This window comes from Henckelia pumila, chromosome 2 (assembly GCF_033568475.1).
Source record: "Henckelia pumila isolate YLH828 chromosome 2, ASM3356847v2, whole genome shotgun sequence".
NCBI lineage: Eukaryota > Viridiplantae > Streptophyta > Magnoliopsida > Lamiales > Gesneriaceae > Henckelia > Henckelia pumila.
Window position 1 is genome coordinate 132,025,312 of NC_133121.1, and position 23,838 is coordinate 132,049,149.

General features: G+C 34.1%; 1 protein-coding gene across 1 annotated transcript; it reads left to right on the top strand.

The window, feature by feature from the left end:
• Nucleotides 1–235: 235 nt before the first annotated feature.
• LOC140878437 (uncharacterized) lies at nt 236–23,822 on the top strand. The gene is made up of 5 exons (XM_073282039.1): nt 236–471; nt 21,710–22,025; nt 22,133–22,316; nt 22,398–23,448; nt 23,576–23,822. Exons 1-5 carry the CDS (start codon nt 236–238, stop codon nt 23,820–23,822), a joined length of 2,034 nt encoding a protein of 677 aa, XP_073138140.1.
• The last annotated feature ends 16 nt before the right edge of the window (nt 23,823–23,838 follow it).

Here is a 23,838-nt window from a genome sequence, read left to right on the forward strand (position 1 = left end):
TTAACAAGGCATGTTTAATTCCTTTTCTTTACCACAATATAAGCTACTACTCAAGATTTTCATCAGACTATATGGATTTTACATGATATTTACTGAACTTCTTTTGAAAAATCTCATAGACTCCTTCACGTGCATGAGTTTTCTTGTTTTCTTCAAGGTTTGATCACGTTTTTCTCATGTGGCTCGGGTCCAGGCTGTGGTTAGGATAGTGTCCTAGGTTTTGTAGGATCGAGTGATGCAGGGGGTTTGTGCCAAGAAGGGCCGGAACCGAAGCCAAAGAAGTTGGATGCAGCAGATCGCGCAGATTGCGCAGCGTTGGGAGATTGGCTCGTTCTCGGTCCACAGGGCATGTTTTAGGTTGATTCAAGTGGGTTCCAAGACCTTGGGAAAGATATTGCAGGTGGTTCTCCGGCCGGTGGTTGCCGGAGATGGGCGGCCGAACGGCCTGAAGTTTCTGGTCGTGTTCTTCTTGTGAGCAAAAACTAGGGGTAGATTGTTTTGGTTCGTTCTCCTTCTACAGAGCTCCGTTTGAGGTAAAATTTGTTGGGTTAGAACCGTCTAGATGTTGGCTAAGTATGGACAATCGTTTCACGGCAAAAGGTCGCCGGAGTAGGCGGCACCGTCAGTTTTTCCAAAGTCGCTTAGGGCTGCCGTGAGTTAGGATTAAGGAAAGAAAGGCTAAGGTTGTGTCTAGGCTTTAGGCGGGCCGGGCTTGGTGTTTTGGGTACAGGTCGGGTCCATTGGGTCACGGGTCATGTTAGTCGGGTTCAGGTCTGGGTTGTATTAGTTGGGCTCGAATATTTTTATTTTTAAGTTAATTATTAAGTTGAGCTGTAAATGGATCAAGACTAGTTCAATTAATTAATTGGGCCACATGTGAATTAAGTTATTGGGATTTAGTAATTATTTAAATGAGTTTATTAATTTTTATGGGCCTTAGGGCCCATGAAAATTATTGGGCCAGTCTTTAGGTTTTTGGGCCATTGGGCCAGACTAAGTAATTAATGGGCTTGGATTTTGTTATTGGGCCAGATATGTCATATTGGGCTTGAATAAATTATTTGGGCTTAAATGTAAGTTAATGGGATTAAGTTGAATTATTAGGCCAGTTTTAGAATTTATGGGTTTAAGTCTAAGGGGCCAGCAGTCTGACCAACCCATAAAAATTAACTAAGTCCGGAATATATATTTAATTCTTTTTTATGCATGAAGTTTATTTTAAGTATAAGTATATTTATTATTAAAATTAATTAAATATATATTACGGACATATTTTAAGTGAATGTATACATGAAATATTTTTTGATGTGTTTATGATTAAGTATTGAGCATGAAAAATATTTTTATGGAAATTAAAGTGATGTGGCAGCACAGAGGTGGTTTACCACCGGCACAGAGATAGTTCTACTACCGGCATAGAAGTGGTTTTACCACTGGCACAGAGGTAGTTTACTACCAGCATAGATGTGGATTTATCCACCGCCACGTACGATGGTTCTTAGACTGATCAGTCGCCCATGATTACGAATCACACTCATGGATATGACCTACACAGTTTTTTATGATTATGACATGCTCAAATTATGCTATGTATGATTAGTTATGATGTATGTATGATGATCATAATTATGGCTAGCAATAATTCATGGTGCATTATTTTATGAGCATGCATGCATATTCATGATGATTATATGTATTAGTATGATTATGTGATGCATTCTTTTAACCTTTGTTACAAAGGTTTAGATATGTCGAGCCCCTAGGCTCACAACGCTTATATGGTGTAGGTGAGTATGATGATGTCTATGTAGCTCCTACTGGTGGTGGGAACGTATGAGCTCGCCGGCAGTGGACCCCGTGACCGTCGCCATGAGAATTTAGCATGCTTAGAATTATTTTATTCTAGGATTTTAAAACACGCTTCATATTTTCAATTTTCAATGGTTGAAAGAAATATTTTTATTATGATTATTTCCGCTTACATGATTTAGGGATTTTTACTTAGTTAATATTATTATTTTTGCATGACTTAAGATTTTTATTGGATAAATGTTTATTATTATTTATTTAAAGTTTTTGTTTAAGGATTTTATTTATTCGTATTACTTTTAATGTTTGTACATATATGTATGAGCATATATGTATAGTATATTTTAAAAAAAATAAAAAAATTCCGCATTTATTAGTACGGGTTGTTTCAATTGGTATCAAAGCACGGTCCTTGGAGGGTGTCCATCTGCCACGTGAAGCTCAGAAATCCCACTACCGGTCTATAAGTTTTAAATGTTTTATTATGATTTATCAGTAGCATATGTTATGACTTAAGACTTTATGTTAGCAAAGTTTTAAAATACTTAGTTATGCATTGCGATTTACGTGACTTTGGGATACTGAAACTTGAGAACTAGATAAGTAATCGTGGAGTTAGTAAACTAGAATTTTGAGGGACTTCGTTATTAGAATTTGATCAGTCGAATTTCGAGGACGAAATTCAATTTAAGGGGGGAGAATTGTAACATCCGGAAATTTTAATACGTAAATTCGCATTCATAATTAGGGAAAATAATTATTTAAAAATTTATATTTGGGTTAAATGACATTTATGTGTTATTATGTGAATTATATGCATGATTTAAATTTATTTTAGCATTTAACCCGTAATTTTAGAATTTCTAAATTTTTGAGAATTTTATTGACTTGATCGCCTAGACGGGACCGTGGACGGATGAGATATCAACTTTTGAGCCAAAAATATTTTATGAAATTTTATGAGCCTTAAAAAAATAATATTTTATGGTATTTTGTCAAGAAAATTTTAGTATTTAATTAAATATTTATTTAAGGGTTAATTTTTAGCCAAAATAAGTCATTTTAATGACTTTTATTAATTTTTAAAAATACGCTATTTATTTATTTCGGGATTTTGGTCTATTTAACAGATTGGTAGGTATTTTAAGAGTTTATAATTTTAAATTTATGGTATATTATCTTTCTAAATAAATTATATTAGTTATTATCCTACTCTACCCAAAATTACACCCAAAATCTCTCCCTACCCTACGCTCAAACCCCATCAGCCACCAACCTCATCTCCTCCAACTCCTCCCTCACGTTTTTCAGCAGATAGCAGCCTCCTTAGCCGAGTTCTTCAAGGATTATTCAAGTTCTTGGCCCGTTCGTCGTCCCGGAGCCCCGTATACGCATAAATCTTCGTTATAATTAACAAGGCATGTTTAATTCCTTTTCTTTACCACAATATAAGCTACTACTCACGATTTTCATCAGACTATATGGATTTTACATGATATTTACTGAACTTCTTTTGAAAAATCTCATAGACTCCTTCACGTGCTTCAAGGATTATTCAAGTTCTTGGCCCGTTCGTCGTCCCGGAGCCCCGTATACGCATAAATCTTCGTTATAATTAACAAGGCATGTTTAATTCCTTTTCTTTACCACAATATAAGCTACTACTCACGATTTTCATCAGACTATATGGATTTTACATGATATTTACTGAACTTCTTTTGAAAAATCTCATAGACTCCTTCACGTGCATGAGTTTTCTTGTTTTCTTCAAGGTTTGATCACGTTTTTCTCATGTGGCTCGGGTCCAGGCTGTGGTTAGGATAGTGTCCTAGGTTCTGTAGGATCGAGTGATGCAGGGGGTTTGTGCCAAGAAGGGCCGAAACCGAAGCCAAAGAATTTGGATGCAGCAGATCGCGCAGATTGCGCAGCGTTGGGAGATTGGCTCGTTCTCGGTCCACAGGGCATGTTTTAGGTTGATTCAAGTGGGTTCCAAGACCTTGGGAAAGATATTGCAGGTGGTTCTCCGACCGGTGGTTGCCGGAGATGGGCGGCCGAACGGCCTGAAGTTTCTGGTCGTGTTCTTCTTGTGAGCAGAAACTAGAGGTAGATTGTTTTGGTTCGTTCTCCTTCTACAGAGCTCCGTTTGAGGTAAAATTTGTTGGGTTAGAACCGTCTAGATGTTGGCTAAGTATGGACAATCATTTCACGGCAAAAGGTTGCCGGAGTAGGCGGCACGGTCAGTTTTTCCAAAGTCGCTTAGGGCTGCCGTGAGTTAGGATTAAGGAAAGAAAGGCTAAGGTTGTGTCTAGGCTTTAGGCGGGCCGGGCTTGGTGTTTTGGGTACAGGTCAGGTCCATTGGGTCACGGGTCATGTTAGTCGGGTTCAGGTCTGGGTTGTATTAGTTGGGCTCGAATATTTTTATTTTTAAGTTAATTATTAAGTTGAGCTGTAAATGGATCAAGACTAGTTCAATTAATTAATTGGGCCACATGTGAATTAAGTTATTGGGATTTAGTAATTATTTAAATGAGTTTATTAATTTTTATGGGCCTTAGGGCCCATGAAAATTATTGGGCCAGCCTTTAGGTTTTTGGGCCATTGGGCCAGACTAAGTAATTAATGGGCTTGGATTTTGTTATTGGGCCAGATATGTCATATTGGGCTTGAATAAATTATTTGAGCTTAAATGTAAGTTAATGGGATTAAGTTGAATTATTAGGCCAGTTTTAGAATTTATGGGTTTAAGTCTAAGGGGCCAGCAGTCTGACCAACCCATAAAAATTAACTAAGTCCGGAATATATATTTAATTCTTTTTTATGCATGAAGTTTATTTTAAGTATAAGTATATTTATTATTAAAATTAATTAAATATATATTACGGACATATTTTAAGTGAATGTATACATGAAATATTTTTTGATGTGTTTATGATTAAGTATTGAGCATGAAAAATATTTTTATGGAAATTGAAGTGATGTGGCAGCACAGAGGTGGTTTACCACCGGCACAGAGGTAGTTCTACTAACGGCATAGAAGTGGTTTTACCACTGGCACAGAGGTAGTTTACTACCAGCATAGATGTGGATTTATCCACCGCCACGTACGATGGTTCTTAGACTGATCAGTCGCTCATGATTACGAATCACACTCATGGATATGACCTACACAGTTTTTTATGATTATGACATGCTCAAATTATGCTATGTATGATTAGTTATGATGTATGTATGATGATCATAATTATGGCTAGCAATAATTCATGGTGCATTATTTTATGAGCATGCATGCATATTCATGATGATTATATGTATTAGTATGATTATGTGATGCATTCTTTTAACCTTTGTTACAAAGGTTTAGATATGTCGAGCCCCTAGGCTCACAACGCTTATATGGTGTAGGTAAGTATGATGATGTCTATGTAGCTCCTACTGGTGGTGGGAACGTATGAGCTCGCCGGCAGTGGACCCCGTGACCGTCGCCATGAGAATTTAGCATGCTTAGAATTATTTTATTTTAGGATTTTAAAACACGCTTCATATTTTCAGTTTTTAATGGTTGAAAGAAATATTTTTATTATGATTATTTCCGCTTACATGATTTAGGGATTTTTACTTAGTTAATATTATTATTTTTGCATGACTTAAGATTTTTATTGGGTAAATGTTTATTATTATTTATTTAAAGTTTTTGTTTAAGGATTTTATTTATTCGTATTACTTTTAATGTTTGTACATATATGTATGAGCATATATGTATAGTATATTTTAAAAAAAATAAAAAAATTCCGCATTTATTAGTACGGGTTGTTTCAATTGGTATCAAAGCACGGTCCTTGGAGGGTGTCCATCTGCCACGTGAAGCTCAGAAATCCCACTACCGGTCTATAAGTTTTAAATGTTTTATTATGATTTATCAGTAGCATATGTTATGACTTAAGACTTTATGTTAGCAAAGTTTTAAAATACTTAGTTATGCATTGCGATTTACGTGACTTTGGGATACTGAAACTTGAGAACTAGATAAGTAATCGTGGAGTTAGTAAACTAGAATTTTGAGGGACTTCGTTATTAGAATTTGATCAGTCGAATTTCGAGGACGAAATTCAATTTAAGGGGGGAGAATTGTAACATCCGGAAATTTTAATACGTAAATTCGCATTCATAATTAGGGAAAATAATTATTTAAAAATTTATATTTGGGTTAAATGACATTTATGTGTTATTATGTGAATTATATGCATGATTTAAATTTATTTTAGCATTTAACCCGTAATTTTAGAATTTCTAAATTTTTGAGAATTTTATTGATTTGATCGCGTAGACGGGACCATGGACGGATGATGAAACGACCCTAACTCTCTAATATAAATAAATATGTGGAAATTTTTTTATATATATATACTTACTAAGTAAAAATATGTACATACATGCCCATACATATATGCACATAAAATATTGATTTAAAAATAATAAACTAAGTAAAAATGCAACCTTTAATAAATTGAATATCTGAGTCAATCATTTAATAAAATATTGACATAAGCAACAACAAATAAAAATTTGCATGCACTGAAAATATTTAAATAAAATATTCCATAATGTCAACCACTGAAAATAAATAAATAAATGTATAACATTCTAAAATATTCAAAACATGCATAAAGACTCAAACGACTATCACGGTCACGAGGTCACTGCATGTCCGCTCATATGTCCTCGCCGCCGGTGGATACCACATCCTCCTCTACGTACTCACCTGCACCATACCAGTGTAGTGAGCCTAGAGGCCCAACATGCTAACATAACAAGGGTTTAAAATAATTTAAATCACTTTAATACTAATGTATAACATATACATGAATGAGCATGCTTAAAACATATCATGACATAACATAACTTAAATTAACTTAAATATCATAATCATACATAATAGATAAACATTATTGAGCAAAGTATTTTCTAACATCGCATGGTTGTATCCATAGTGTAACCTTAAATCATACATTAAATACTGATCAGCGTGAAAACCAACGTACATGGCGGTGACGAATCACCTCTTAAATTGGCAGTAAACTGCCCTTCAATAGTTCACATATGGGGACTAATCCCCCTTAAATTGTCACACTACTTCAACTTCCAACATAAAATATTTTCTTTTGCTCAACCTTAAACATTAAATCATGCATAAAAATTATTTCATGAATGCATGTACTTAAATAAAAATGTGTGTCCTTCATATATATTTAATTTAATTTCATATTATCATATAAATATAAAAATAACTTCCATGCATAAAAATAATTAAATATATATTCAGGACACATGCAATTTCTCATGGGTTCTACTGGACTGGTGGCCCTAACACTCAAGCCCATTTACTTAAATCTGGCCCATTAACACTGAGACTGGCCCATTAACATACTTAAGCCCAACATTACATTTTTAAGCCCAATTAATTAATTAAAGCCCATTAAAACATTCCTGGCCCAATAACAACCTATTCTGGCCCAATGGGCCCAAAAGCCCAAAGACTGGGCCAATAACTTCCATGGGCCCCCAAGGCCCATAAAAATTAGTGGACTCACTTAATTAATTTAATTAAGCCCAAAAATAATTTAAACTCAACCCAAAATAATTAATGGAGCCCAAATAAATTTATTTGAAATTAATTGGCCCAAAAACCAATTAAGAACATAATATATTTAAAATTAAAAAGACTCGAGCCCGGCCCACCTAACCCGGACCCAGACCAACTTAACCCGACCCACTACACTACTGACCCGACCCGGACCACTCAGACCCGGCCCAAACCACCCCAGTCCCAAACCCGTACCCCCCCTTGCCCTGCTCACTTCGGCCGCGGGCAACAGGCCTTTAGGGCCTGCTGCTGCCGGGCTCCGGCCACCCCTGGCCGAAGCCGCGCCGCCCAGACGTAGCCCACGTCTGGGCGGTTCGAACCAGCCCTAAGCCCCATCCGCATGCACCCCACAGGAGCCTCCCCCGAGCCCCTTCCATCAACCCTAGCAACGACCGATCTGCTCTTCCAGCCCTCAACCTGTTCGGCCTAGCCCAACTCAGACCATAGCCCAGCCATGGCTCGACTCTAAGGACCCTACCAGACCCAAGAACCATCAGCCAACAGTCCTGGACCGATCCATGTCAAAAGAAACGTGAACATGCATCAAGAATTGGAAAAAAATAAACACATCAAACCATAACACAACTTGTTTTTCTGAAAATTCTTCAAAGAATCTGATGCATACACACACACACACTATTACCCACTGATATAGTATGAAAATTTGAGAAAGAAACATGCCTTTCACCGAAATTGAAGAGATGTAGGCGCGTGAAACGATTCCGGGACGACGATGACAAGCTTTGGACCTTCAAAAACGTGGCTATGGAGTCTTCCTTGGGGGCTGCTCGGTCGAAGAAGAAGATGAAGGAGGGTGGGGTGTCGGCTGAGGGTTTTGGTCGATGGGTTTGGGTAGATTTAGGGTTATAATTTAATTAAAAATAGGTTTTAGGATATTAAAATTTTAATAAGGATTTTAATAATGAAAAATATAACTTAAAAGCTCCAACTAATACTTAAAATCTGATAACTAAATTTAAAAATCCCGAAATTAAAATTTGAGGGAATTTTAAAGATACTAAAAAGTCAATATTTTGGCTTTTTTTTTTTGAATAAAAACGGACTCCTAAAATTATATAAAATTAAATACTAAAAATTTTGAAGAAATAAAACTCAAAATAATATTTTTGGGCTCTTAAAAGGCTCATGAAATAAATTGGATAGAAAGTTGTCATCTCGTCCGTCCACGGTCCCGTCTACGCGATAAAATAATTTAAATACCAAAAATCATAAAAATCACTAATTATGGGTTAAATGCTTAAAAATAAATTAAATCATGCACAAATAATTCACATAGATATTTAACCCATAAATCTAAAATTTTAAATAATTAAATTTCCTAATTATGCATGCAGATTCACGTATTTAAAATACCGGGTGTTACAGATGAGATATCAACTTTTGAGCCAAAAATATTTTATGAGATTTTATGAGCCTTAAAAAAATAATATTTTATGGTATTTTGTCAAGAAAATTTTAGTATTTAATTAAATATTTATTTAAGGGTTGATTTTTAGCCAAAATAAGTCATTTTAATGACTTTTATTAATTTTTAAAAATACGCTATTTATTTATTTCGGGATTTTGGTCTATTTATCAGATTGGTAGGTATTTTAAGAGTTTAGAATTTTAAATTTATGGTATATTATCTTTCTAAATAAATTATATTAGTTATTATCCTAATCTACCCAAAATTACACCCAAAATCTCTCCCTACCCTACGCTCAAACCCCATCAGCCGCCAACCTCATCTCCTCCACCTCCTCCCTCACGTTTTTTAGCAGATAGCAGCCTCCTTAGCCGAGTTCTTCAATGATTATTCAAGTTCTTGGCCCGTTCGTCGTCCCGGAGCCCCGTATACGCATAAATCTTCGTTATAATTAACAAAGCATGTTTAATTCCTTTCCTTTACCACCATATAAGCTACTACTCACGATTTTCATCAGACTATATGGATTTGACATGATATTTACTGAACTTCTTTTGAAAAATCTCATAGACTCCTTCACGTGCATGAGTTTTCTTGTTTTCTTCAAGGTTTGATCACGTTTTTCTCATGTGGCTCGGGTCTAGGCTGTTGGCTGTGGTTAGGATAGTGTCCTAGGTTCTGTAGGATCGAGTGAGGCAGGGGGTTTGTGCTAAGAAGGGCCGGAACCGAAGCCAAAGAAGTTGGATGCAGCAGATCGCGCAGATTGCGCAGCATTAGGAGATTGGCTCGTTCTCGGTCCACAGGGCATGTTTTAGGTTGATTCAAGTGGGTTCCAAGACATTGGGAAAGATATTGCAGGTGGTTCTCCGGCCGGAGGTTGCCGGAGATGGGCGGCCGAATGGCCTGAAGTTTCTGGTCGCGTTCTTCTTGTGAGCAGAAACTAGGGGTAGATTGTTTTGGTTCGTTCTCCTTCTACAGAGCTCCGTTTGAGGTAAAATTTGTTGGGTTAGAACCGTCTAGATGTTGGCTAAGTATGGACAGTGGTTTCATGGCAAAAGGTCGCCGGAGTAGGCGGCACAGTCAGTTTTTCCAAAGTCGCTTAGGGCTGCCGTGAGTTAGGATTAAGGAAAGAAAGGCTAAGGTTGTGTCTAGGCTTTAGGCGGGCCGGGCTTGGTGTTTTGGGTACGGGTTGGGTCCGTTGGGTCATGGGTCATGTTAGTCGGGTCCAGGTCTGGGTTGTATTAGTTGGGCTCGAATATTTTTATTTTTAAGTTAATTATTAAGTTGGGCTGTAAATGGGTCAAGGCTAATTCAATTAATTAATTGGGCCACATGTGAATTAAGTTATTGGGCTTTAGTAATTATTTAAGTGAGTCTATTAATTTTTATGGGCCTTGGGGCCCATGAAAATTATTGGGCCAGTCTTTAGGTTTTTGGGCCATTGGGCCAGACTAAGTAATTAATGGGCTTGGATTTTGTTATTGGGCCAGATATGTCATATTGGGCTTGAATAAATTATTTAGGCTTAAATGTAAGTTAATGAGATTAAGTTGAATTATTGGGCCAGTTTTAGAATTTATGGGTTTAAGTCTAAGGGGCCAGCAGTCTGACCAACCCATAAAAATTAACTAAGTTCGGAATATATATTTAATTCTTTTTTATGCATGAAGTTTATTTTAAGTATAAGTATATTTATTATTAAAATTAATTAAATATATATTACGGACATATTTTAAGTGCATGCATACATGAAATATTTTATGATGTGTTTATGATTAAGTATTGAGCATGAAAAATATTTTTATGGAAATTGAAGTGATGTGGCAGCACAGAGGTGGTTTACCACCGGCACAGAGGTAGTTCTACTACCGGCATAGAAGTGGTTTTACCACTGGCACAGAGGTAGTTTACTATCAGCATTGAGGTGGATTTATCCACCGCCACGTACGATGGTTCTTAGACTGATCAGTCGCTCATGATTACGAGTCACACTCATGGATATGACCTACACAGTTTTTATGATTATGACATGCTCAAATTATGCTATGTATGATTAGTTATGATGTATGTATGATGATCATAATTATGGCTAGCAATAATTCATGGTGCATTATTTTATGAGCATGCATGCATATTCATGATGATTATATGTATTAGTATGATTATGTGATGCATTATTTTAACCTTTGTTACAAAGGTTTAGACATGTCGAGCCCCTAGGCTCACTACGCTTATATGGTGCAGGTGAGTATGATGATGTCTATGTAGCTCCTACTGGTGGTGGGGACGTATGAGCTCGCCGGCAGTGGACCCCGTGACCGTCGCCATGAGAATTTAGCATGCTTAGAATTATTTTATTTTAGGATTTTAAAACACGCTTCATATTTTCAGTTTTTAATGGTTGAAAGAAATATTTTTATTATGATTATTTCCGCTGACATGATTTATGGATTTTTACTTAGTTAATATTATTATTTTTGAGGTTGAAGAATTCAGAACAGACGAAATACGAAGGTAAAAGTGGACTATTATTTGATTGGGATTACAACTCGAGATGGTTTGTATCGAGTTCCCCTAAATCACATACTTGTTTGTTTATTTGCTCTTATGTGCTTTTATTGGAGTTGTTGAATAAGTCTTGATGTTAATGAATGTGGTTTGATTGATATATATTGCATTCATCTTGAAAGACTTGTTCCTTGATCTTGAAATGAACGGAAACGTTCGAATAGACGATTTGAGGAATTGTATATGTATGGTCTGGGTGGTTGTTTTAGCCTAGCGTCTGATTTGCATATATGATTGCTTCAAAGTCTAGAAAAGTGAGATAAGTAGCCCCACCTCGATCGGGAGAGTCGGTGGATTAGTTATGATATCTACTTCTCGGGATCCCAATCGATGAAACGATAGAATTCGAATAGTGAACCTTGTTTTAAAACATGCATTGTTTTTCCTTATATCATGATCTTGATATATGTTTATATGCATGTTTAGTTGCTTTTACTGGAAAATATATTTCTCACCGGAGTTATCCGGCTATTGTTATGTTGTATGTGTCATGGCAATAGGTGGGAATGGAACAAGGCAAAGGCAATCTTGAAGAACAAGGGATGAGAAGATTAGTGTGATGATCCGAGTTTAGATGGTTGTGTGAGCTGTCAAGATATTGTTGAGTGTCTTCAACATGACCTTGTTAGAGCTACTTGTACCAAGACTTGTTGGTTACTAAGTTGTTGTCTTGTTAATTGATATAGGATTTGAGTTGATGTTGTAAATCCTTAAGATAACATGATGTAGCATGATGATTCTTGTATAACAATGCTTCTTGCATGTTTTGTGAGCCTTTATTATTATGATTGTAAGACCTTGTTATGATCTAGTTCCATCAATTGTATAGCATGTTGGAATGCATGTTAGTTGTTGATATTGATTAGATCATGTGTGAACTGAAGCAAGATGATAAATGCATGATAGAACTCATTTTGACAGCAGCTGCATTTCTGTTTTAGTTTCTGGGAAAAGTGCTCGCTCGATCGGTGAAATATCACGGATCGAGCAAGGCTGTGAAATTGAGAACAGAGTGTGGAACGTACTTGGCTCGCTCGATCGGTGAAATATCACGGATCGAGCGAGGCCATGATAACCTTCCACCCGAGGAGCTGAGCTTGAAGGCTCGCTCGATCGGTGGTTTTTCACCGATCGAGCGAGGTGCTCCATTTTTTTAAAAAAAATAAAATTTTATGTTGTTTAGACATTGATTCTTGTCTATGATTCAAGATGATTCGAGTAAATGAGAGATTAGAACTCGGGTCGTCACAACAGGTGGTATCAGAGCGTAAGTTCTTGGACTGAGATAGAAGCTGAGCGGGGTAGATTGAGTCACATGCATTTACTGTATAGCATGATTATGCATTACTTGATTTGATGATTCGCTGATTTGATAAATTGCATGTGAGCATGATCTATCTTTGAAATTCAATTGCCTAATTTACTGATTTGTAAATTTTTGAAATTTTTACCGTTTTGTTATATGATTTTTATCGGGTGATGTAAGCACCCATAATTGAATAGAACAGTGTTCTTTGGGTGACGTAAGCACCCCAGACTGACAGAATAGTATGGACAGACTGAACAGAATGGTATGGTCAGATTGAACAGAACAGAACGGTATTGCTTAGCTGAATGAAGTATCTCTGATTGAACAGAACAGAATATCAACAAATGAATAGATAATGTTGTAGGTAATAGTTGGTTTGAAGAACTTGATCAGTTGTTCACATATCGGAAAAATTCAGATGAATATCGGATCAGATTGATTGAATACCAACTTCGAAACCTAGCAACCAGCTGGTGGATTTTGATAAAGAAATGATGATAAGGCAGAGAGTATATTAGAGATTAGTACACACATTGTGGAGGAAGATATCCGAACAAACAGTGTAAGGACAAGTCAGACAGATGTGCTAAAATTTATTCAATGAATAAAATCCAGAAGTATACAGAGGATCAGAATGAAATTGCACCTGAGAACGAAATTTAAATTTCAGGTAACAGATTTATTTTGTTTTGACCTGGTTATTATTGGTGCAATAGATACCTAATAGCTGAAAGCTTATTATATGATTACCTCTGTATCAGAAAAGAGATTTTGTGAATTTCACTGAAGAATATAACTATTGCTTCGATAAACTGACACCGAACATGATATTGTTCATATGGGAATTATGTGGTTGCGATGCATGATAGATTATAAGACTATACCAAGTACTGATTAGTGATAGTTGCAGATTATTGAATCACTGGATTTTGTGATTTAATCAATCAGTATGATTATAAGAAGCGATAAAATTAGATCAACAAGAACATGATGTGCATATGAATATGATGATATGATATAGAATCTCGAATTAAGATTCTGTGATTTCGGTTTGATATTTGATGTTTGATTACAGAAATATTCCGAAATCAGTATATTTGATGCACGAGATATGTTCAAGATCTAAATTAGTATTGATAGGTATGCCAATGAATAGAGATTACAGATATGTTCCAGTAGGATTTTTGATTTTAGTTTAAGTTGTGAACTGGAATTCAATATTGAATTGAAGAATTGATGAATTTATGAATTACCGACTTGTTGAGATTATGAATTGGATATTAATCTTGAGGTTTAGAAGATAGATGATGATATAACAATCGGTTACATATGAGTCTTTTCTTTGATTATGCTGAATCAAATGCATCAATTGGACATATAATTCTTGAAATATTTGATTTCGAGTGGCTCTCCTTGTTTTGTTCATAGAGCCTGAGTGATTTACTTATTCTGAGTTATGTGATGCAAGTGAGTTATTTTCACTTTGCAGAGTTTTTTATCCAGAAGATTTGATTTTGGATGACCTTGATTGAGGGATTTTCTCAATCTTGATTTATTTATTTTGATTTTAATAATTATTGATCCTTTGATGATATTTCAGCGTATTTTAAGATTGTGACTTGTAACTGATAGAAGAATTTGAATATGATCCATGATTTTTGGGTTAGATGATATGACTTGTCGGTATTTGGAGATAGGAATAAGGAATGAAATAGGCATCCGATGAATTGATTTCAAATTTCTGTGTATTCTGGTTTGAATATTCAGACGAATATATCCCCAATCAGAATGATTTTTCTATTGGAAGTAAGGCAGAATTGTTCAGAAGATGAAAGCAACACAGAAAGTAAACTGAAGTGATGAGAATTCAGGAAAGAATGCCAGATTAAGATATGAATTGAAGCCTCAGATCCGAATGAATGAATTCTATTATGATTGATTAGTTGATTGTGCTTGATATTTCCGAAAAGAGATATCAGAATTTGAAGAATTGCACAACAATGAATTCAATATTCATTCGATAACTGTTTTATCGTAAGATAAAGCAAATAGAAGTAACAGAAATAGTACGTTTTTTTTTTTAAGTTAAACGTATAGAGAGTTTCCGATGAAGTTGAAAATCGTTGATCAGATGAGTTCAATGTTAGTTTGGAAACTCCAAACATTGAAACAAGATTATAAGCTGAAAGAATATTTTGCAAAAACTACCGTGATGAAATAGTATAGATGAAGTAAACAGGTGGTAGTTATGAACAGTATGATGGATGTTACTGTATACGATGATCTGTCTGTATGATCAAGTCACTGAATTGTGATTAGATTCGTTGCAGTAAGCCAAGAAATAATGTTTCAGATTGAAACATTGGGTTTACTATTAAATTTCAATACAGATGATCCGAAGACTTTAAGTACTTTTTGAGATAAAGGTACAGTATATTATTCTTAAATTGGAAGAATAGTCAGAGAAGATGAATCGAATTTTTGGAGAATGAATTTTTTATCTGATATGATACCGGTTATCAACAGCTCTGAATACTTTGAAATCTGTGAATACATAATCTTTTTCTATTAATGAATAGTCTGAATGGATTACTCAGCTTCTGCAGAATACACTGTATGAGATGTGATGAACAGCTATCTATTCAGATCTGTGAAGAAGATAAAAATATGATGAAAGTGCAGGAATGATTAAAATCTATTGTCAGAATTAAGACTTTAGATTTAATTGATAGAATGTGGCATCGTTTGATTGACTGATGTTCTAAGAGTTGGTTATATGTGATTGCATTGTACCTTCTTCAATTGATGGATTATCTGAGTCGATTTTCCAGATATTGAGAATATTCTCAGAACTTCAATACCTGATTCGGTATTACTTGATTTGATATGTTGCCACTTGAAGATTATAATTCCTGTAACAGCTATTGAGCCGATTTTGAGATAATGCTATGATGGAAAGAAATCCAATTTCTTGTGTTGAAATGATATTACCGAGGTATATGACATCAGATCAGACATGATTTGTCGATATCAGATCGGATTTGATTTGAGATACACAACGAATTTTACGATGAATCTGTATGGAATGAAAACGGAAAAGAAGAACCAGAATTAGTAATTGAATGATAGATATAACTTTTGAAGCTGAAACTGATTAGTTAAGCGGAAAAGTTATTCGTGAAACATCATTCAATTCAGAGTAGAGAAAAAGCAGAATTTAATCTACAGATTCAGAATATGAAGTTGAATATTGAATTTCATTGAATAAGATATCAGATGGAATTGACGATGGAAAAGATTTATTCTTTCCAGCTTGATACAATGAAGCTGACTTGTTTCACGTATCTAAATTAAGTAAGTATTGATAGATTCCTTCTGTGTACTTGAATCAGACAAGAGGACTAATGAAAAGATTCTGAGATAAGTCGAATATTCGACAGATTCTTGATTTAGAATAGAAATAACTCAGAGAGAATTCTTTTCTGTACTTAGAGTACAACTGAACAGATTCGAGTTGAATGATTGAAGTGAGAATAACTTCAGATAATCATTCAGTCTATCAGACTTGATATTTGGCTTGACTACGATTTCGAGGACGAAATCATTTCTTAGAGGGGAGGAATTGTAAGGCCCGAAAATATTAAATTATTAATTATGGGATTTGAGAATTAAATTCCATATTATGGGTTAATATTGATTTGAGAAGTTATGAAAATGATAGATTTAATTTTCGAGCCGAAAAGATTTAATTTGAGAATTTATGGATTTTGAGAATTAAATTCCGAGAATTCTTAAATTAAAAAGAATAAATATTTGATTTGAATATTTATGGAATTTAAGATTTACATTCCATGTTTCGGAAATTAAAGAAGATGAATTTGGAAGATACAACTCGATCAGGGACTGATTTGCAAATATTGACATTTGAAGGGTTGAAGTGCAAATGGTCGGGATTATTTAATTAATCCAAATTTAATTTATTTTAATCCGAGTATATTTAATTTGGGAATATTTAGAGTTTTGATTTAAATTCTAATATTCTTAAATTATTTTGGATTGAAATTGAATTAAAATGACGGCCGAGGACTGAATTGCAATTACTGAAGACTTGAGGGAATAAATTGCAATTTATGCAATATCTATCCAATTTAATCAGATTTCTCAGAATTTACACGTGCATAGATGGGAAAGAATTCAGAAACTGAACAGAGAGCCGAGAGCTCATCTTTTTCTTTTGATTTTGATTTCTTCAAATCGCCGTAACTTTTGATCCGTTCGTCCGATTTTGATTCCGAAAGATGTTCTGGAATCCTTGCGATGAGTACTTCGATTTGATGTAAGTTTCTGATTACTTCGGTATGGTTTGAAGATCGAAATATAGCAGAGATCAGATTATAAGTTTCTAATTGTGTTTTTGAACTTGTATGCATTCCGATATCGAAACCGAATTGACGAATGACTATTGTTTGTATTTGTTTTGATTTCCAGCAGATGTTTTCAGTTATATAGACTATGATTTTGCCGGTATGATGATTATGATGGGATTATATAGCTGATTGAAGATATACAATTTGTTGGAATAGTTGAAAATGGTTTCGATATGTCGTCGGTTACCGATTTTTAATCGCTACGCCGTCGATTCGTGTTTTGAGACAAGTTTGATAGCTAATTTTCGAGATGAGATGTTCTTTGATATGTTTATGATAATAGCTGTTGGTTTGAAGAGTTGCATGACAATGAACGGATATGAAAAGCCGTATGAATGGAATTGAAATTAGAAATGAATTCGATACCGTAACGATTCCCGATTTTCAATCGCTACGATGCTTGGTTATGTTTTGAAACCCTACTGATAGTCTACGATTGAGCCAATGATATTGGGATTGTATACTGATTTTGTTAGATGCAATCTTTATATTTCAGACGTGCTACGAGCTCAATCAACTCAAGAGGTCGAATTGTGAACCGAGGAAGTTCGCTTGAGTTTGAAATGAATTTGATTGAAGATGTGTTGATGATTTTGACTCGATTCTGAAAGGAATGAATTGAACGAAGATTGATGTGCATGTTTTGAGGTTGAAGAATTCAGAACAGACGAAATACGAAGGTAAAAGTGGACTATTATTTGATTGGGATTACAAATCGAGATGGTTTGTATCGAGTTCTCCTAAATCACATAATTGTTTATTTATTTGCTCTTATGTGCTTTTATTGGAGTTGTTGAATAAGTCTTGATGTTAATGAATGTGGTTTGATTGATATATATTCCATTCATCTTGAAAGACTTGTTCTTTGATTTTGAAATGAACGGAAACGTTCGAATAGACGATTTGAGGAATTGTATATGTATGGCATGGGTGGTTGTTTTAGCCTAGCGTCTGATTTGCATATATGATTGCTTCAAAGTCTAGAGAAGTGAGATAAGTAGCCCCACCTCGATCGGGAGAGTTGGTGGATTAGTTATGATATCTACTTCTCGGGATCCCAATCGATGAAACGATAGAATTCGAATAGTGAACCTTGTTTTAAAACATGCATTGTTTTTCCTTATATCATGATCTTGATATATGTTTATATGCATGTTTAGTTGCTTTTACTGGGAAATATATTTCTCACCGGAGTTATCCGGCTATTGTTATGTTGTATGTGTCATGGCAATACGTGGGAATGGAACAAGGCAAAGGCAATCTTGAAGAACAAGGGATGAGAAGATTAGTGTGATGATCCGAGTTTAGATGATTGTGTGAGCTGTCAAGATATTGTTGAGTGTCTTCAACATGACCTTGTTAGAGCTACTTGTACCAAGACTTGTTGGTTACTAAGTTGTTGTCTTGTTAATTGATATAGGATTTGAGTTGATGTTGTAAATACTTAAGATAACATGATGTAGCATGATGATTCTTGTATAACAATGCTTCTTGCATGTTTTGTGAGCCTTTATTATTATGATTGTAAGGCCTTGTTATGATCTAGTTCCATCAATTGTATAGGATGTTGGAATGCATGTTAGTTGTTGATATTGATTAGATCATGTGTGAACTGAAGCAAGATGATAAATGCATGATAGAACTCATTTTGACAGCAGCTGCATTTCTGTTTTAGTTTCTGGGAAAAGTGCTCGCTCGATCGGTGAAATATCACGGATCGAGCGAGGCTGTGAAATTGAGAACAGAGTGTGGAACGTACTTGGCTCGCTCGATCGGTGAAATATCACGGATCGAGCGAGGCCATGATAACCTTCCACCCGAGGAGCTGAGCTTGAAGGCTCGTTCGATCGGTGGTTTTTCACCGATCGAGCGAGGTGCTCCATTTTAAAAAAAAAAAAAAAAAATTTATGTTGTTTAGACATTGATTAGAACTCGGGTCGTCACATTAATCGATAGTAAATTTTGTAGAATATGTTTAACACATCCCATAATTGACATGTCCTAATATTTCTTCTAGAATTTTGAATACGGAAGATTCAGTTGCATATAATTATATGAGTCGATTATATTGAACACAGTACGATTAGAGATGTTCGGTGTATCACAATATCTATGTTCATGTCGATATTTTTATAACAATCTTATATGCATTTACAAAATTTAATTTTATTTCTTATTAATTTCTTTATACTTTTTATTTAAAGATAACATTATACTTATTTTAATATGTTCATTTATTTAATCACATCGTATAATTTTACAACGTATTAATTTTTTATTATTTAAAAATTATTGCTTCTTTAATTGCATTTCAATAAATAACTTTAATTACTAAAAAAACACGTGGTTTTTTTATGACAAACAAATTAACATACATAAATTTACATTGTTAAAAAAATTCCTTAATTTTATTTTTTTAAACATATATCACAAAATATAGTTACAATTCCAAAAATTATTTTCCTCAAAATTTTTATGAATAATGTTTTAAATTTTTTTTCCATACAAGATACTCATGACACCATGATTCAGTAAATGTGTCATGTACAATCAATACGATATGAGAGTTTAACATCAAATTTTGTTCGTGAAAGTACTAGCACATGTCAACAACTCACAAATTATGCTCCCCAAGGTATTTTAAACATATATTATATTAATCGATATTAAATTTTGTATAATATGTTTTGACACATCACATATATATGATGTACTGGATATCATTGTTTTCATAACCAAATCGGTAATCAAACCGGTAAACCCATAAAAACAGTTCAACCGGACAGTCGAATCGGATTACTATTATTATATTTAAAAATAATAATAGAATATAATAATTGATATATTTCAACATTTTAAAACCTTAAATATGTATTATATAATAAAAAAATATAATTATCAAAGTTAAAAAACGTTTAGATAACAAAAAAAGCTAAAATATTATCAAAATAAAATTTTTAGCAATGCTAAAAACCAAATAATAGTATATCCACAAATAAAATTTGTAATATATTAAATAATTTTTAGAGATAATAAAAATTTAAAAAATTCTATGAAAAATTACGCATAAATTGATAAGAGCAAAGTTGTTAATGTATCTTAAGAGGAAACAGATTTTGAGGCATAAGATCAAAATATTTCTTCTACAATTTTGAATTCATAAAATTCAAAAAAATTTGAATTGATCTGGAATTTCTTTATCAACATCTTATCTGCATTTATAAATTGTAATTTTATATTTATTATTTTATAATATTTATTTAAATTGTAATTTTATATTCATTTTACATCGTATTATACTTTGTATTAATTAAAACCTAATTGCTTCTTTAATTGCATTTCAATAAATAACTTTAATTAATAAAACGTGGTTACATAAAAAAACACGAAATTTATCATCACTCTACATTTTATTTAATCACTTTAATGGTATGTATATATATATAATAAAATTTTTAATTCAATACTTGAGTTGTGTATTTTTTTATATTCAAAATTTAACTCATTTTCACTTTGGCGGGATGAAATTAATAACAAGTTAAGTTATATTTTATTTTAGAAATTGAAATTATGAATGAATTTACTAAAAATCAAACAAATCGGTTATAATTTATTGTCTACAACAAAATATATAATGAAAACAATATTGCTCTCAACAACGAAAAATTATCAATCATAATTTAATTTAAGCATCAATCTAATCATATACACAAAATTTATCATAACTCTATATTTTAGCTAATAACTTTAATGGTCACAATATATATATATATATACATAGATATATGTGTGTATTTATATTATAAATAAACAAAATATAAAAAATATATGTAAAATCAAAATACTTGGATCCACACATTTTTATTTTCTATATTTACTTGCATCATGTCATATATGTATATTTTACTAGATTGAGCTATATATAACTACAGGAACAAGAAATAGATAAACAACATAATTGCTAATGATCGACGAGGTTCACGTCCACGTCGATATCATAATTTGGCAAGAAATGTCCATGAGAGTCAACATAATGATCAATGGAATTTGCCCAATCCAACACATTGTCCATATTGTCAAGCTTTGTTGTTCCATGGTAAAACACTTCAACTATGCTGTAGAAATGGGCGTACCAAATTACATCTGATACAATCTCCAAATGAATTGCAAGAGCTATATAATGAGAACAATGAACATAGTAGGCATTTCAGACAACATATTAGAGCTTATAATCATGTTTTCTCTTTCACATCGATGAGAGTCAATATAGATGAATCTTTGGCAATCGGTTCTAATGGAATTTATATATTTCGTGCTCATGGGTCAATATATCACTCAATCGGAAGTCTTCTACCAAATGAAAATTCTAGGCCGAGGTACATGCAGATGTGGATTGTAGACACAGATCATGAAATAGATAATAGACTTGAAGAAAATCAAGGACTACGACGAGAGCTGCTCATAAAAATACAAAACATCCTTGATCTATAGAATCCATTCGTGCATGTATTTCGGCAAATTGGCAGACGTGAAGACATACCTAGCTACAAGCTCATCATAAAGGAACAACAACCTAATCAACGTCAATACAATTTACCGACGGCATCTCAGGTTGCTGTTGTTATCGTTGACAATGAATGTTCGTATAACTTGCGTAGTCGTGACATTATTATACAAGGAATTGGTGGTCATCTTATGAATATCCAAGATATCGTTGGTTATTATGATCCCCTGCAGTATCCTCTCCTTTTGCCATATGGTACGTATGGTTGGGATACAAACAGCAGAAACAACGATGGTTCCCGGGTTACATGCTTAAACTACTACGCATATATGCTACAGGTTAGCAGAATAACATACCACCCTATGCTTAATCAAAAAATAAATTATTTATTAAATTCAAATATTGGTATATCTATAAATTTATGAAAACCATCCTTTTGTACTAGATACGAGAAAATTCTTCATCATTACTACTTCGCGGAGGTCGGCTCCTACAACAATACGTAGTTGAAAACTACGTAAAGATTGAAACACATAGACTAAGGTGGATCCGTACAAATCAAAGCAACATCCGTTCTGACCTTTATCAAGGGCTACAAGATTGTTTAAATGGGGGAGAGAACAACGCAGGTATAAAAAACTAATTTCAAACTAACATGTTTTTTTAAAAAAAATATTTACTACTTATGCGCTAACAAATACATTACACAGGAAATGTTGGCCACAGAATAGTACTACCATCAACATTCGTTGGAAGCCCACGCGATATGTATCAACGATACCAAGATGCAATGAATTTGGTACAAACATATGGGAAGCCATATTTAATGATTACAATGACATGCAATCCTAATTGGCATGAAATAAAAGAGCAACTACTTCCCGGGCAATCTCCCCAAGACCGTCCAGATTTGATTACAAGGATATTCAAAATAAAATTCGATGAATTTAAGAAAGATGTGGTGGATAGAGGAGTTCTAGGAAGAGTTCGGTCTTACTCATATGTCATCGAATATCAAAAGAGGGGACTGCCTCATGTGCACATGTTGGTTATATTTGATAACATTGATAAGTTGCATACTCCAAACGACTTTGACTCAATTGTGCGTGCAAAAATACCTTCAGAAAGAGATGAACCCAGTTTATATGAAGCTGTTATACACCATATGATACATGGACCGTGTGGTTTAATCAATCCTCATAGTCCATGTATGAAAGATGGTAAGTGCAAAAAGAACTTCCCAAAACCATTTGTCGCATATACTTCTCGAGGTAATGACTCATATCCTTTGTATCAGAGACGTGAAAGTATGCGAGTTGTATCTAACAACAACGATCAAGTCATCATTGATAATGGTTGGGTTGTCCCTTACAATCCATGGCTTCTGTTGAAATATGATTGTCATATTAATGTTGAAGTATGTGGGGGTATTAAATGTGTCAAATACATATATAAATACATTCACAAAGGACCTGATCGTGTTGCGTTAGAGTTACGTAATAGACAAAATTGTGATGAAATCCAACAGTATGTGGATGGAAGGTGGATTTGCCCTCCTGAGGCACTCTGGAGAATTTATTCATTTGAATTCAGTAGGATGTATCCTTCAGTTATTCGGTTGCAAATACATTTACCAAATGAGCAGTTAATCTGTTTCAATCCAGAGCAATCATTAGGCAATATACTTGAAAATGACGACAATTCGAAGACTATGCTTACTAAATTTTTCAAAATGAATTATGATCCTACCATGGTTGAGAAGTACTTATATCGGAAGTTTCCACAACATTATGCGTGGATACAATGTGGAAAAAAAATGGACGCGTCGACGTAGTCAAAATAAAGTTGTTGGAAGTATATATGTTGTTTCACCATCTGAAGGCGACAGGTTTTACCTCCGTATACTTTTGAACCATGTTAAAGGGCCAAGTTCTTTTGAGGAACTTAGAAAAGTAAATGGAATTACATATACAACATTCAAAGAAGCAGCTGAAATGAGGGGTCTTCTCCAACAAGATGATTATATTTGTCAATGCTTGCAGGAAGCATGTTCTTCTAACATGTCATCTTCATTAAGAAGGTTGTTTGTGTCCATATTGGTGTTCTGCCAACCAACAGGAGTTAGAGAACTTTGAGATGAGTTTAACCTAT

Excerpts from the sequence above, each read along its gene's own strand:
- LOC140878437 (XM_073282039.1), top strand. The coding sequence starts at position 236 with ATGCAGGGGGTTTGTGCCAAGAAGGGCCGGAACCGAAGCCAAAGAAGT. Across the intron at positions 22,026-22,132 it reads ACTACGCATATATGCTACAG|ATACGAGAAAATTCTTCATC; the intron begins GTTAGCAGAATA and ends CTTTTGTACTAG. Across the intron at positions 23,449-23,575 it reads GATCCTACCATGGTTGAGAA|GTTTTACCTCCGTATACTTT; the intron begins GTACTTATATCG and ends TGAAGGCGACAG.